Source organism: Limulus polyphemus, unplaced genomic scaffold (genome assembly GCF_000517525.1).
Source record: "Limulus polyphemus unplaced genomic scaffold, Limulus_polyphemus-2.1.2 Scaffold2910, whole genome shotgun sequence".
Lineage (NCBI taxonomy): Eukaryota > Metazoa > Arthropoda > Merostomata > Xiphosura > Limulidae > Limulus > Limulus polyphemus.
The window spans coordinates 96,680-113,741 of record NW_013668520.1 but is presented as its reverse complement, the minus strand read 5'-3'; the positions used below and the strand labels follow the sequence as shown (position 1 = coordinate 113,741).

The following is a 17,062-nucleotide window of genomic DNA, read 5'->3' as shown; positions in this document are numbered from 1 at the left end:
TGTAGTGAAGTTGTGTTATGCCTCTTACATTGGTAAAAATATACACCAATTATACCTGCAAACATATGGGAGTATCAAGCAGAACTGATAAAAAAAATAAATTTTAATTTGTAAATTTTTTGTACCTAATAATTTACCCTGTTCAATATAGTTTGTTGAAGATGGAATATGTATATTCCAAAACGTTCAAGAATTAAATGTTTGTTACTGTTCACACACGTGTCAAGTGTTCATTGTTGCTACCGTTGTTCTGTTGTTCATCATTAAACTTCGATTCCCTTCCAGTGAATCTGTTGCTAGATGTAACACCTTTTCATACCTCAGATAAGAGACAGTTTATATTCATTTTCCTATACAATCATGATATTTTATCCCCAGTTTAAATTTATACCAAACGACTATGTGTAATAGTTTTTTCGAGGAAGAATAATTACACTACCAGACTAAATAATATGAAAAATAATTGAAATCATTTTTTTAAATTACAAAGATTCTGAATTACACATGTACATTATATATCTTAACAGTTGAAGTAAGTATATTAACATTATTGGGATAATAAGTACATCTGGCATGCTTAAAGTTCATAAATCAGATTGTCCTGTAAGACCAATAGCATCAAACATTTTCACATACTTTATCATATTTTATAGTACTTTCTTCAGATGTTGTGAAGTTATGATTAAAGACAAATTCAAGTTTTTCCCATTTGGTTCAGAATTTAATTTCTTTAATTAATGTGTATACACCAACTTTAATGTTGAGTTATTGTACATACACCATTATTCTCTTGGAATAATGTAAGTATGATTTATCTATGAGTACATACTTTTTTTTCTCACACTTAATTTTGTAAATTTTTAACCAAACATTTGTTTCTAGTGTTAAATTCTTCTCCTGTTAAAGAGTCATGTTTTATGTTTAACAGTAATAAATATTTCAGTTCTAAGCTTACACTTGGTGTTGCATGGCTAATTTAGTTTTAAGCTTTAATAGGAAATAATGGCTGAAGGAATATCTGATGCCTTTGAACAGTTAAACTATAGACTTTTCTTTGATGATAAAATTGTTATATTTCATTTGCAGAAGCATATGAATAATTATCTTAAATTTACAGTAGAACAGGAACATGATTCATGGTTGTGATTGGTAGGTTCTTTGGCACATGAATAGTGAAATAGTTTTGAAGTGTGTTTATCACAAATCAAAATTTTCTTGATTAATTGTTTACCAGTTCTGAAGACTTTGATACTTTTCTTGTACAAAACTATTTTTTGTAAAATAGGCCAATACTTAATAGATTACATCTTGATTACACTAAGTATCAATATAATTGCTGTAAGGTTTTTTTTAAACAAAGGTGATAGATGCTACACTTACCTTAATGTTAAACTCAAAGTTTTATGCAGGGTGTTAATTAATTGTTGAATAAGCAAACACTGTTGTGCAGTAATTAGAGCTATATTTGTATTTTAATAACTTTTGCTTGTTAAACTTCATAAATTCACATTAATTGGACTTTTGGCCTTTGTACAGAAATTTGTATATTTCAGATCCTTGAGCGCCATCTCACATTGGATAAAACATGGAAAGGTAGTGACCACTGTGCATCTCTTGATCCAGAGGAATTTCAGCAGTTAGTGTCTCAAGTTAGAAATGTTGAAACAGCCTTAGGTTCACATATTAAAATCGTGAGAGAGTCTGAAATTGCTTGCTACAGAAAGGTTAGTGGATTTTTATCTCCTCTAAATTGGTTCACTACATTTGTAAAACAGATAAAGCTTAATAGTAATGTTTAGAAACCCTTTTTTTGCTAAATGAACTAAGGTATGTACTTAACCACCAACATTTAGCAATCTAAGCAAAACTAGTTTAGTCAGAACAGGCATAAAGGAAAATATTAAGTGTTGCAAATAATAGCTGAATGTAGTAGTCTAGGTGACATTTTGGCCAACTGCCCTTTTTCAAAACTAACAAGAGACCATTAAAAGTTTTAAGAAATTAATCTTAAATTTAAAAGGAATGTTAAAACTGTTAACTTAAATATAGTACATTTAAATTTCAAAATATGGTAATACTTAAAGGTATTTAGCATAGGATGTATTATTGAAAAATTATAAAATGTTTACAGGGAACTGGAAAAAAACAAGACAAGGGTATTTAAAATTAAAAGAAGTGTTCATTCAGACTGTTGAAGTGGAAAATTATTAGTTAGCTGTTTTTTAATATTTATATTTAAAGTAAAGTATAAATATGAATATTAAGAACAGCTAACTAATAATTTTCCACCTCAACAGTCTGAATGAACACTTCCTTTAAAGTAAAGTATAAAAGACGTTTGTTCTGAACTATTTAAAGTAATTAAATTGTATACAATAGTTTTGAAAGGTTATGATAATCTGAAATTAATAATGTATAATCATTAGCAAGAAGTTTACCTCAAAAATGAATAAATCTAGTATTCAAAGTGTGGTAGGAGAAACTTTGTTTATGAGAAAAGAGAGTGAATAGTTTATGAGCTTTGGTCACAAAATCTTGTAATGTTGAAAAAATTATATTATACCTAATAAGCTGTAAGTAGCAAATATTTTAGCATAATTTATTTGGAATATTTGTATTTGAAATGTAAAATCTTTAACTTCAAACTTAAAAGTATCTGTTTTATTGAAAATTTTGAACTTGAATGATATTAATATGTATACCCAGATAATATGTAGTGAAAGAGATTTTCTACAGAGTGAGGCATGGTTGATAAATTTGTTTCATAGTTTCAAGAAAATCTTGAGAATTTGATAAAAGAATACCATCAATATATGTATAAGCTTGCAAGTGTGATTATATTCATGTTAAACTGATTTTTCTTTGAGCAATGGGATATGCCCACTGAATAACATGAGGTTGGACAAGTTATCTATTACAGAGAAGCTCTAAATTTCTCTTAATAACTGAGTTTGTGAGAATGAAATAAAGAGACTGGACACAATGTAAAATGCAAATGAGTTTATGTACTTTTGTTTGACAAATGGTTTCTTTTACTGGATCAGCTATTTGACTATCTGTTTTGAGATTGTATACCAGATAGTATAAATCTAATATTCCTTACTTAACTCTCTTTAGAAGGGCTCAGTCACTTCAACTGACATTGCAACCACCAAGTAAGCATGAAAGTATACCTACTATAATTTTTAATTCAGAATGTGTAGCTTCATGATACTTGACAAGCTTTTGTTCAGAAATGCCACTTACCTTTCTGCACTACTAAGAGCTATTATCTCGCATGCAACTTGCCATGGAGTTTCTTTGGCATGCCATAACCCTTGAACAAGCTCCCACCCCTACACATGTCTATGTGTATTGCACTAGTCTATGATGTAATCTTCATAATGCTGTAGCCCTCCACCAATAGGAGGGTGACATGACCTCCATGTGTAGTAATCTCTGTGAGCACTAGCAAATGATTATTGGTTCATTCTTTTCTTGGTACTGCTTGTGCTCAGATGTTTTTTCTTGTGCTTTTTGAGTTTCTAGTCACCTTACTCAACTGCCTTTATTTTTATAGAGCTACATTGCTTTTCTCCTTCTTGTACTTTTGTTCCATCCATCTGATTCAACTTTGTTTTCCCTAGCTACTACATATCCACTTTAGTCTAATTTCATGTATTCCATGTAACATACACATACAACGTATGTATATATGTGTGTGTGTGTGTATATATATATATATATAAATAAGTAAATAAGAGAAATTCCTGAGGCCCTGAAACTCCTTTTCAGGAATGTTTTTCAACTGACTCAGTAGTGACTTCAGGCACTTTGTCTGTTTATGGACCTTACTTAATAGAGCACATGCCTTCATGTGACAAGTCCTAGATTTCACTTTGTGATGAGATACTTTGTACATAATGGATAACATGAGCTGTGATGAACCATTGTGTACCAATGAGTTAATTGACGAGGTTTTCACTTATATGCATCAAGTGATTGGTACCCTTCTGCATACTTCTCCAGTTCAGGTCCTTAATCATTTTGTTTCTTTGCCTTTTGTGGAGCCTGCCTTACCTGTGGATGATTTTGGCGAACTATTCCACCCCATTTTTTGTTTCTGGCTCTTCTCTCCCTGATGAGGAACAAGTACTTCCTCCTTTTCAGTTTACTACACTTATGAATCGGGTATGTGATGTTCTGTCTTTTTTACCTGTATATCATAATATTTCTGTAATTGTTCCAATTTATATACCTTCTTCTGTTTCATCTCTGTGTTGTTCCACAGCTTTCTTGTTCTAATTCTTTTTTGTGACTCATTCTATAGCCCCAGCTCATGACCATTTTTATTTCTTGATCCATAATCTCTTGTGCCTTTTTATTCTGCCTAAGGTGCTCCTCTTTCTCTTTCTTTACATCTATCTGTTCATTTTTGTCTATTTTTACCCTACTCCTTTACTCTCTCTTTCCACCCTTCACTGAGGCTCTTCACTGCCACCCCAGTAGTTTTGAAGGAGACACCTAATTTTTTTTTACCCACTTTGGTTTCCATTTCTTCTTCTTCAATCTTTATTTTGGCCTGGTTTCTTTGTTTTTGAGATTTCCTGAGTTGGGTTTCCACATCCCTCTTGGTATCCACGGTACCTCTCTCTTGCATTTGGGGATTCTGGTTGCTCTGGGACCCCTGATTCCTTTTGGTCATGTGCACACGCATCCCCTTCAGTAGGTACTGGGGGATCATTGGAACATGTCATGCATTCACTTATCTGGCTTTGTGTCTCTGGCACCCTCTAAGTCTGACTGTCAAGGTGACTCAATCACTCCAACACATCTCGGGATATACTACTTCTTCCCTGGCTTAAATTGCATCATTCTACCGATGCCTCTCTTTCTGGTTGGTGGTAGTTCTCAACACCACCATTGTGTCTAGGGTCTGGTCTTCAGAACAGCATTCTCTGTATATCAACTTTCTAAAGATGATTGTGGCTTATCAGGCTTGCCCTCTTCTTCTGTCATGGTTGTCCATCATCTTGTAATGATCTACTTGAAGAACTCCACGGTCATCACTTCAATCAAAAACCAGGGAGGCACCTGCTTTTGGAACTTGTGCTTTCTCACTCTGGACTTCCTGTCTTGGACCTACACCTGTTGTATTCACATCATGAAATGTCATGTCTCTAGTGTTTATATCTTGTGATAGATCACTTCTTTCACCTTGAAGGGATCCATTTCATAGAGTGGTTTTTACATCCTTCAGACTTATGTTGGATTTGTTCCCATTTTGGAACTCCTCAGATAGATGTGTTTGTGACTCAGTTATTCGTTTTTCATGACAGTGTGTCATGCCTTGATCTTTAAATGTGGAATTTGTCTCATCACTTACATGATGTATGACATTTTCTGAGTAGTCCATTTTCTGTTTTTTTTCTTGTCAGTCTTCTACTTTCACCCTCCATCATAGTACATGGATCATCTACTACCACTCTCTTCAGTCAGGTGCCATCCTACTCCAAATCTTACTTTCTTTTTTACCCGGATTTACATTTAGGATTTGTCTTTTTCATCCAATGCAGGTTTGCATGGGACATTGTCCACAACCTTTTGCCTCTTGCCAGGCAATAATCCCTTTCTTTTGCCACCATTTGTCTGGTCCCTTCTCCCCTTCTGGGACAAACAAACAAACGTGTTAGAAATTCCACAGCAGTTGCATGCAAGGTAGTAGCTCTTAGTAGTGCAGAGAGTTATGTATATGAAATACATTTTTGGGTAAGCAAAAAAGTTAATACAATCGTTACAAGGCTTTGCACACAAAATATTAGATATTTGTGTAAATTTATTGAGTCAGACTCTGATTAATCTGAGTACATTATTTTTATACCAAGATTAAAGATATTTTTCATCTTACTTTTTTCTTCAGTAAAAATTATATTTTATCTGTTACTTTTTACACTCTAACTGTAAACACACTTGATAAATTTTTCCAACTTTGTAATATGTGTGCTGTGATTCTTTTACAGTAGGTGTTTGTGACTTGTTGGCGATAAATTCGAACAATAAACGGTCAGCACACAATCCACTTGTTTTAAAATAATAAATTCAAATCAAGTCTAACACTCTAAATAGTTTTTCTTTTCAAAAGTCCACAGGTTAGTTCAGTTACTTTAAAACCCAACTGACAAGAAGAATTCTTCCCCTCTATCTCTCTCACTATACAATCTGGGATAAATTCACTTACGTTACCCCATGGGTTACCACAGTTGTATCCAGAACTTCAAATAACTGTCTCCTTTTGTCAACGTCCACACAGATGGGTTCAATTACTTTAGAACACCCTTCGACAAGACAAATTATTCTTTTTATCTCTGTTTTTGTCTTTTTTGATGTCTGTCCTATGAAGAAACGTAACCATAATTTCTCGTAAGTATATTAAATATTCAATAACATCCTTTTTGTTTTTTAAAAATAATAATATTCTTCCTTTTAGCTATAAGTTGGTTGTTGTCAGTTGGGCTATCAGCTGTGTCCACCATAGGGAACTGTTGTAAGTCTGTAAACTTACTGTTGCCCCACTAAGGGGCTTAGCCATAAGCCCTTCAAGTAGTGGAGATACTTTTTTCATAAAAATATAGCTTTTTAAACTTGATAACACAAGGGCAATGAAAAAAAAATTGTTGGCAGCTTTGAAGCATTTACCATGTAAATAATCTAAATATTCAGTAACTTCCTTTTTATATATAAAATTGTTCATATTTGTTAATAGTGAATTTTTTAAGTTAACATGCCATGCATTTATATATTATATCCTTAAATCTGCTTACAAATCCTTTAAATAGGTTTAACTTTTCTTTCTTAAACCTATTATGATGAACGTTGAGTGTCTAACAAATTACTTGTTTTGTGCATTGCAGATAACTTTAGTACATTCGCAATATTTACCTTTTTCTCATCAGGTGTAAGATATTCTAAGGTATGATATCAAAGGTACCAGTGAATACATGGTTAACAGAAGAATAAATGTAAGGTGATAATTTTCATTTACAATAAGAGAATACATTAATGTTACTCCTGATTATGTATATATATATCACATTATTAACATCCAAGATTCTGCTGTTAATGACCCTCTTCCAAGAAAGCTAACAGTTGACTAAGTACTTAATTTTGCAAATGTTCAGTAATATCTGTTTTACAAGTATTTCTCGCTATAAATTCTAATTTAACTAGTTTAATACTTCTGTCAATAAGCGAAAGTACAAGTTAAACATTTTCCTTATGTTCATTAATATTTGTTGTTTTAAGTTTAACTAATGATAAGTAACAATTAACATCTGATTTCATCTAGGAAACAAATTATAAATAATCACATAACAAATTCAAAATTATAACAACTTTTGTACATACCACTTTTACAGCATTGTTTGTGAAAATACTCTTTGCATTTCAGCTTGGCAAAACACTGGTAGCTTCACAAAATTTACAGTGTGGAACAGTTCTCTCAGAAGACATGCTTGACATAAAAGTTTCTGAACCTAAGGGACTAAATGCAGACCAGTTCTATAATGTTATAGGCCATACTCTGATTCATGATAAGGAATATGATGACAGTATTTTTGAAGAAGATATTTCTTGAAATCATGTGCTATTATTAGAACTGAGCAGATAGTTAAGTGTTTCAACATAAAGCTTAGAAAAATTATACTTTGTAATTTTTTTCTCCATAGTGTTGCACAGAATATTATATATAATGAACTTTCCATATAGCTTTGCAGGGATGTTACCTTTTATGTGGTTTGTGCTTTCTGTTATTCTCAAGTTTAGTTATAATAAATAGATAGTGTTATGTTCCCAGTCAGAGTCTGGTGATTTATTACATAGCCATAGGATTTGGCTGAGTGATTAAATGTATAGTTTATGTAAATTAATGAAATAAATAGAAATATGATTTCCTGATAATATTTTTGCTTATTTTATAAAGAAATTTAAAGAAGACATTGAGAATTTTATCAAATTTATATAGATACTACCTTCCTTATGTATATTGGATGAAAAGAGTAACTAACTTAAGTTGTAAGTAATGAGCATTGTGATAAGAGCCTGGAATCAAAAGTGAATGTTAGCTTAATCCTATTCAGGAAAAAAGATAACCACATCTTCACTCTGAAGGGGATTTCACAATCAAAGGTGAAGTTTAAATGAAAGCAGAGGTACACATAGGGTTGTGATCTGTCACAATATTCACAACATATACATATTATTACAAATAATTACCACAAACATATTGCTGTCAAGCTAATGTAGTATATAATTTGGTCAGTGTTAACTATTTCAGACAGGTTATTAATTTAAAATTAAATGAGAATTAGCAGAATAAATACGTAAAGCGAGCCTGAATGTGCAAAAGGTTGAAAAACCCTGGTGCAGATCACATGACAAAATGATGTGACTATTGCATATCTTCAGCAGGATAATGTGCTTTTACACAAGTCTCGGGATAAATCTTGAGGCTTCTCAAGAATTTGTTGTTTCACTTCTGCAGCTTTATATTGCTATTTAGCTCTGATAAAAAAGTTTCAACTATGCTTTTCACTGTGCAAGGGGTTTCTTTCCCTATCATCCAGTAAAAGTCAAAGCAGTGAATGTCAGAGAAGTCCCAAGATTTATCTGAAATAAAATTGAATACTATATTCCTATAGTGTGTGCACTGCATGCATACATTTATATGTCAAGATTACCAAATTAGGTGACTGAAAGCAGTAGATCTAAACATGTTGTGAAAGCAGTTTTTGAGTACTAATAAAAGATAAGTGAATATGACATCACAGTAGGCTTGAGTTGCAATCTGAGGGTCAGAGGTTTGAATCCTGTTCCAGAACATATATGCCCTTTCAGCTGAGAGAGGGGAGGGCATTATAACATGACGGTAAATACAATTATTCATTGGTAAAGAATAGATCAAGTGGTAGTGGTCTTAGCTAGCTGCATTCCATCTTATCTGTCACTTCAAAATTAGGAACAGGTAGCACATATAGTCCTCGAGTAGCTTTGCACAAAATACAAAAGCAAAGAAACAAAATGACATCAGAAAACAAAGGATTTAATCATGGTATAATAAACAGTCTGTTTTAGTGGCTTTGAAACTATGTAGCTGCAATATAATATGAAAATTACAAAAAAGTTCCACACAGGGAATAAACACTGCTGCTACAGTGAATAGGTTAAATAATCAAACTATACATTATAGTTTTTTTTGTCTGTGTCTTGTATCCTCTCTCTTAATATGAATAATAGAATATTACTTATATGTGAAATAAATTAAATAGTTCTGTTATTCTCACATTTCCCTTGTGTTGCCATTTTTTTAAAGAAGTATAATAAAAACTGCCCTTGTCCAGTCTATAGGTCACTCTTTGCTTTTTCAAATCTATTACAGTATCTGTGTAGTAGTTTTATGCCTTTTCCCCTGTTGCTTTTATCAATTCAGCTGGTATATCATCCATTTCTGGCACTTTCGTCTTTGTAATTTTCTTAACTGCATTAACAATCTCAGATATAAGAATCTCTTTTCAACTATAGCTCTTCTTATCTGACTTCTTTCTTCTCATGGTATTTTTTCCAACATTTTTTGAATTCTTCTCCTTTTTGTATTTCATAGAGGTTCTATATTTATTATTAATTACATATACTTTTGGTGAAAGCTATTTTCAAATCTTTTAGAAACCTAAACAAGACCTTTGACTTGTTCTTAATACTGTTTTCTTGTAACTCCTTGCATTTTTTATTAATGGAAACTTACCTATTTTTCTTGGTTTGTTTTGTGTTCTTTTATAGTTCTTGCACTTTTATCCCTTGCTTTAACATTCTATTGGAAAACTATTCTACAGATATATTGTACTTTTGTTTAGGTATATCATTTTGCACTTTCTGTTTTCTTGCCTATGCATAACTATTTTGATGTTCATTATTTATGGTGTTGCAGAAACTCTTTAAACCAAATTTTTATCTTTACCCTGTACCAATCTGACATATTCAGATCAAATCCGATCAGTAACTTAATCTTCAGTTTGATAATTGCTACTTTTTAAAAGCTCATGACCAGATTCACAGTCAGTGTGTAGGTATATTTTGTCAATCTAATATTCATTCTTCATTTATTCTGAATTGTGAATACTCAGTTTGGTTTTATCTTACTATCATGCAAAGCCAATGGATGTTGTTTAAAAAAAGTGTTAATTATCACTGTTTCATTATGCATACAGAAATCAATAAGTCATTCACTAACTTGATTGTGTATGCCAAGAATATGTTGGCCAATTACACATACTAAGCTTGTAGCATGCATTTAAAACATCTTTTGCTTTCCCATAATTTATATCTTGTATTTCCAAAATTTAAAAATTTCTACTGTTTCATGAGATATTTTTATTGTATCCTACATTACCTTGTGTATGCAGGACTGTTCAAAGATCATCACTTTGAGAAGGTATTTTGGATTCTCACAATTCTATTGTGTTGCATCAGCTACAGATAGAATGTGGATTGGGAGAGCAGTTTGGAGGAAATTAGTTTCTGTTCTAAGAGGGACAAAACCTGGGGCTTAAAAAAATACACCCTTCTAATGACATTTTTTCACTGATTCTTAATGATAAAAGAATATTTACCCATGTAGGGTAGATTGATGACAAGTAGATATTGTGGCACTTCAGTTGTATACTATACAATTGAACTGTATAGTATACTAATACTTCACTGGTTTGAATAATTACCAAGTATTCTATCAGTTACAAAACTTATAAGCTGAGGCCTGAAATAAACATTGTTGAAACGAGCAGTAAATTACTTCTACTGCAATAAAAATGTAGTAGTTTGATTTCCACTTGTTTCTCTACGAAGTAAAATTGGTGTTGTACTACATATAAATATGTCAACTATTTATCGTTACAGTTGTGGCAAGTTTGTTTGTAGTTAAGCACAAAGCTGCATGATGGGCTGTGTGTACTGTGCCCACCAGGGGTAGCAGAACCCAGTTTCTAGCATTATATGTCTGTAGACAGTTGTGGCAAGTCTGTTAGCATTATTACTGATCAACAAATCAAGATGAATTGCTTCAGTTATAAATTTTCATAAAATTGGTGGCTTTATAATGGTGATATTGTTAAATTATTAATCTTCTTTTCCCAATAATTTTTTATTTCATTTTTTTCAAAGTTTCATCAAGTGTTTTAAAGATCAAAAGTAACTCCTGACAAAGCATGCTTTGAGACCGCATAAATTAATAATTAATTTTTGATGTGTCTATTTTTAATGTGACAGATATTTTTACTAGGCAGATAATTAGTCAGTTTTCTTGATAATTTCAGTTGTAATTTAACTCAGTGATTACTTTGTGACAAACGTTAGCAAATTGTCCTTTTATTTATTGCTAATCTGTACTGATATTTCTCTGTTAAAAATGTGTAGGCTAACTACTATTGCTGCAAAATGTTGACTAAATATAGGAATGAAAGATCTGTTCTTACTGCTCTCTGGATAAAAAAAATTCCAAATTGATGATAATGTTGGTTTCCACATAAGATATGAGATTGCAAAGTTAACTTCTTATAAGATTTTGTACATCTAATTTCATTATAAAGAGTAAAACTATTGTCAAAATATGTGGATTCTCATATTTTATGTATTTTTCAAAACATATTAACTAGTTTTGTGCTTTAATCAGAGACTAGGGGATAAACTCTTACTTGACGTATGATGGATGTACTAAAATTATTTGAATACTGAAACACTGTTTATAAAAAAAAAAAAAAAAAGATATAGATGGGATTGAACCTGCAACATTCCACATATGAAGCATGTACTGTGTCATATGCTCCAAAGCCCAGAATTTTTTCATATATAATATTAAGTGTTATACTATATATATATCAGAAGAGTATATGTTTTTAAGTAGATAAATCCTTTAAATAATGCTGCTGTTGTTGTATTATGTAGTTGAACATGAAAGAAACAAAAACCTATTATTAAGCAGAATATGGAGTTGTATTTAGATTTAAAGAAGTGTAAAAACATGGAATGAGTATAAACAATTTTTTTTTTTAATAAACACCTTGTCCTTCTGGATAATCAACATCTTTAACTAAGATATTGATATTTTTTTCGTCAAACTCTTGATAAAGTGCCATTATAAAATAGTGTATTTTTGAAATTATGGTATCAAGAACTGTAAACATCAACTGTCTCATTTGCCATTACTTCACTATTTTTAAAATTATGGTATCAAGAAGTGTAAACATTAACTGTCTTTGTGTGCCCTTATTTTATTTATTTTTCTCTTTCCTTCCATTACAGTATCAAAACTTTTTTTCTTCTTACTCTCCAATTATGGAAATGCTGAAATATTTTATTTTCCTAACGGGTAAACTCATTCTTCACGTAAAAAGTATATTTAAACTTCGGGCATAATTGTTGATTATTAGGTGCCTGTACTGAGATAGGTGGAAATGTATAATAATTATAAAATAATGAAATTTTACGATTATGGTATCAAGAAGTGTAAAAAGTCAACTGTTGTCATGTCTTTTTTTTTCTGCATTTCTTGGGTGTGTATGTGTTTAAGTTCCATTTGATATTATTTTCTTTGTAACTGTTTTCATTTGCACATTATGTTAGCTGTAGAGCATAGCGAATGAATGAAATTGTGGCAGTGACTATTAAGGCTAATTGCTGTAGAATATTGGATTATATAATGGATAAACTCATCCTTTGCATAGGAAGTGTATTTAAACTTTAGGCCTAACTGTCAATTTTTAGGTGCCTGTTGGAATTTGTATTGAGATGTAATGGTCTTGCATTATTTATAAGCCGCGGAAAGGTAAAGAATTAACTTAATGTTTTCTTGCATGTTTGTTTATTTTAGTGAAGTAACTCTCTCTACATTTAATGATATAAACATCATACTTTTGCACTCGTATAAATGTAAAAGTACCACTGTACAATTAGCCAATAAGAATAATGGGTTTCCATGCGAGTTGGCCTTCAATACAAATTAATAAATGTAGATTATAAAATTTCAACTATTGCAAGAAAATATTGTTTCTAGCTCATTGAAGCTTTTATATTTATGTAATTAAAAGAACGTGTGTCAGACATTTCTCACACGTATTCATGTACGTGTGATGGCATCTTGGACTTTCCAGCAAGTTTTCAGACAGCTGTATAGTACAGCAATTTAGTTTGTCATAAACCAAGACATCTTAGGCAATACCACATGTGCTTATGCCAGTCCTTATCATGTACTAGTGAGGAGTAAGAAAAGAAGTCTGGTGTTGGTATGAAACATCTATATTTTTACCATTCCTAAAGGACTAGTGTAGCAGAAGCTATCATGAATCATCCAGAGAATGAAAACTACCCTGTCCTTTTGTTCAATGCCCCAGAATGAGATAAACTTAATGTTAACAAGACAGTACCAAACTGCACAAAAAGTTGAAGAACAATACCACAGTGAGTTCTTTGAAATTGGATCTTGCAATGTGCTTGTCACATACACCAGTTTTGCTAAACAACTTGATAGCTGTGAATCAGAAATTGCATAGGTTGCTATGGACATTGTTCAAATATTTCTCTGACAGAAAACAATACTTCAAGTCTCTTCAGCTTGATGTTGGTGTGAAGGCACTCAGGTTACATATAGAGCTCACATTTGGCTCATCCTGAAAGAATATTGAGAAATTCATTATATTTTTTGAAGTAAGATCCCAAGTCAATTCCAAAGTTTGTTGCCTTTAGCAGAATCAAGCTGCCATTGAAGTCACCAGTTACTCTAATTCAGCTGATCCTTTTCAACATAGGTGTAAGATACATGAGCGGGGAAGCAATCCCTCCAAGCTTGCAATACATACGGGCATTCGGGCAAAATTAGAAGCAAAAATATGGTGATTTGGGTAAATTTTTACCTTCATTCAGGAAAACCTGGTAACAGGAGTTTCTTATTCATAACCTTTTTAAGGCAAAACTTGTACAGCCCCCCCCCCCTACCCCTGAAAAATCACCCATATTTCTATGCTTGTCAAAACAAAAACTATAGTTTTTGAAGACTTCATAACAAATTTGTAGTTTCCCAACATTCATGTTCTCTACAACAAGATAGAGGAGTATTCAAGTTAAGTAGTGCTTTGGGCTATCTACAAATATTGTAAAGATTAACAGCTTTATAAGCACAAATTAAGTAATGAAGAACAAACACAAATTTACAAAATTATGAAGATTATTACCCCGTGCATCATTTAAATCCTATACATTTGGATTATATAGACATAGTTAGATGGCAAAAGACCTGTACAGCTATATCCAAAAAAGAAAATGAATCATGAAAAGAAACTTGCATCTCTAACCAATAAAAGTGGTTTCATTTGACCCAAAGTTTAAACTAGTTGTTTTACCTAACACTGATAAAAATTTATCAAGGAACCATTTATCAGAAACCTACTACATGTATTGGATTTGGGGTTGAATTTTGCAGGCTCTCATAACAAAGTGAACTCTAATGAAATTCCTTCAAAATAGAAGCAGACATTCATAACTTAGATGTCATCACTCAATCCAATATTAGATGGGAAACGTATAAAATATTGAACAATAATCACAAACCAAAAATAACTTAAAAAATTAACTTGAAGCTCCAAAATCTATACAAGAAAATGAAGATCTTGTTGTAACAAAAGCAGACAAAGGTGGGAAAATTGTTATTCTTGACAAAAAATAATATAATTATGAAGCACTTAAATTAGTCTGAGGGTATATACACAAAACTAAAAAAAGTGACCTTACAAAACAGAACACACAAGAAGTAAAAACTACTATAAAGAGCATTAAGTGCTTATCTAAAGATAAAAAGATAACTTCCAAGATTTTACTGTTTACCCAAATTGCACAAAGAAGGGATACCTTTTAGACCCATCGTTGCATGCAGCAACATTCCAACTTACTCCTTAGCCAAATACTTCACCAAAAGACTGTAATTTCTACAAGTACAATGTAAAGAACTTAAAAGATTTTTGTTTAAAGGATAAAAAACATCACGAAAGTTCCATTAACTGGTTCTCTAGATGTTTTATCAAAAAATCTTGATGAGGCAAGCACACCTCCAGCAGACAAAGAAATTATTATCCTGTTAAAATTATGTCTTAACATCTATTTTCAATTCAACAATGAACATCACCAACAGAATAAAGGACTCAGCATAGGAAGTCCTCTGTCACCTCTTATGTGTGGCATTTTCATGGATGAATTTGAGAACAAATTGTTCAATCAAATACTACTAAAACCATATTTCTACCCACTCTATGTGGATAACACTGTTATACCAAAAGACAACTGCTGGTTAACCCTATCACCCCGGGTATCCTTTACTGCACTTGACACAAGGTTTTAGTGTCTTACATTCAAAATTATATTAAACTACTTTTTGTTTATGTTATACTAATTAATATAGTATAAAAGCTTAGTTAATAATCCATATTTTATTAGCTTACAAGTTTTAAGTTCTTAATTCCACAAGGTAATATTAAAAAAAAAACACCTAGTGTGACACATTTTCTTAAGGCATCTTCTCTTCTATATTTTATCTACCATCCCTTCAAAAATTATGAAATTACACGTAAATTACTCAGTATAAAATTTTTATAGCTTTCAATTTTGTTTGGTTACAGGGCTATTGAATAGAAAATCAGACTCCTCATGCCACATCCTCTCTTTCAGGATTTGTTAATAGTTCTCTCTTGCGTTAAATTATATATTACCTATCACCAATAGCAAGCCAAGGTTTTCGTCTATCAAATGCCGTATCATATAACGTTGTGTTCTGAACAGATAATCGTCAGTTTCACTCTGAGTACAAACTTCATTCACATGGGATAGCTAATGACTAGCTTGGATGAACTGTAATGGCTCTTGTCCATAGTTAGATAGACGAAAAAATTTTGAGAGTTGGGGAAAATTGTCTACTTTTAGCATGTTATTAGTCTATGTTCTTTGGTGTTTTATGTAATTAAATAAAAATCATTTAGTGCTTTACTACCATTAGTATAAAAAGAAGTAGGGTTAAGTTTCATTGACAATTGACAGCAAGAAAAAAGAAATTGGGTAAGTACCTTTTTTTTCATGTTTTTTTTTGTTTTGTAATAATTTAATGAAAGCCTAAAAAAATAAAGTTGTTTTAATCAGAGCCACAGTTTCATAAACTATGAATCGGGTGTAGCTTGATGAAAAGTAACGTCTTATTATAGCAGACTTTTTAAATCTATTATGATTATGTTATTTGATGTCTAAATACATACATATGTATTTGTGTCATTCTATTATTCTCATTTTAAAGCATATTAAAAAAATTCTAAGTGTGACTTGAAGTGAATAAATATAATTCTTGATACAGAACTGTCCTGTTGCCTTATCAAAAAATATGGGCAGTAGGTAATAATTTTCCCAGGTATAAATCAGATGTCTTCTTATTTATTACCACACTTATAGCAGTGAAAGGATATATTAAACCTCAGATGTAAATTTAAACATTATGATGCCAAGAAACATTCTTTTATATAAAATTATTTTGATATAAAATGACAAGTTTCCATATATTCATTATGGTCATGATTAGATATTAATTTATTTACACTAATAAAAAGTACACCATCCACACACTGTAGTGGATTTTTTCTTTAAAGGACGCCATTGCTCTTTCTCTTCTTCAGATAAATCTTTAATAGGAAGTCTTCCTTGGTTAGACTCAGACAAAATGGACATTGATCCTACAATACGAAACCACATATCAGTGTTGTTCCAGCTGAATATAATATATCTCAGTACAATTAGTAAGAAGAGACAAAGAAAAAGGATCAACTACAACATATTTTATTGATCCAAACACATATTTGCGTTTTAAGTAGAAAAATAGTAAGTGTTTAAGGAAAAACTTACAATGTTACTTTATGTTTTAAGACAAGATAAAATGATGTAACTTTGGGCATGAATAAACTAAAAAAACAAACATGGAATACTGACACAAAAAAATTCGGTGACGAGGAACCCA

General features: G+C 31.6%; 2 protein-coding genes across 26 annotated transcripts in view; one reads left to right on the top strand and one right to left on the bottom strand.

Moving 5' to 3' along the window:
- The window catches only part of LOC106468194 (sialic acid synthase-like), a 40,413-nt gene extending 32,478 nt beyond the window's left edge, over positions 1-7,935 (top strand). For 10 of the 24 annotated variants that reach the window (XM_022396527.1, XM_022396512.1, XM_022396514.1 and 7 more), the window contains 2 exons: positions 1,554-1,724; positions 7,427-7,935. In XM_022396527.1, coding sequence (XP_022252235.1) covers positions 1,554-1,724; positions 7,427-7,612 — 357 coding nt within the window. In that variant the 3' untranslated portion in view covers positions 7,613-7,935. Of the gene's footprint in view, positions 1-1,553; positions 1,725-3,117; positions 3,156-6,121 lie in introns of all 24 variants that reach the window. The other 14 variants (XR_002612579.1, XR_002612581.1, XR_002612576.1 and 11 more) reach the window with 14 other exon arrangements.
- Positions 7,936-16,610: 8,675 nt separating this feature from the next.
- LOC106468193 overlaps positions 16,611-17,062 on the bottom strand; it is a 94,104-nt gene continuing 93,652 nt past the window's right edge. For both annotated transcript variants that reach the window (XM_013928605.2, XM_022396511.1), the window contains exon 11: positions 16,611-16,781. In XM_013928605.2, coding sequence (XP_013784059.1) covers positions 16,648-16,781 — 134 coding nt within the window. In that variant the 3' untranslated portion in view covers positions 16,611-16,647. The remainder of the gene's footprint in view (positions 16,782-17,062) is intronic.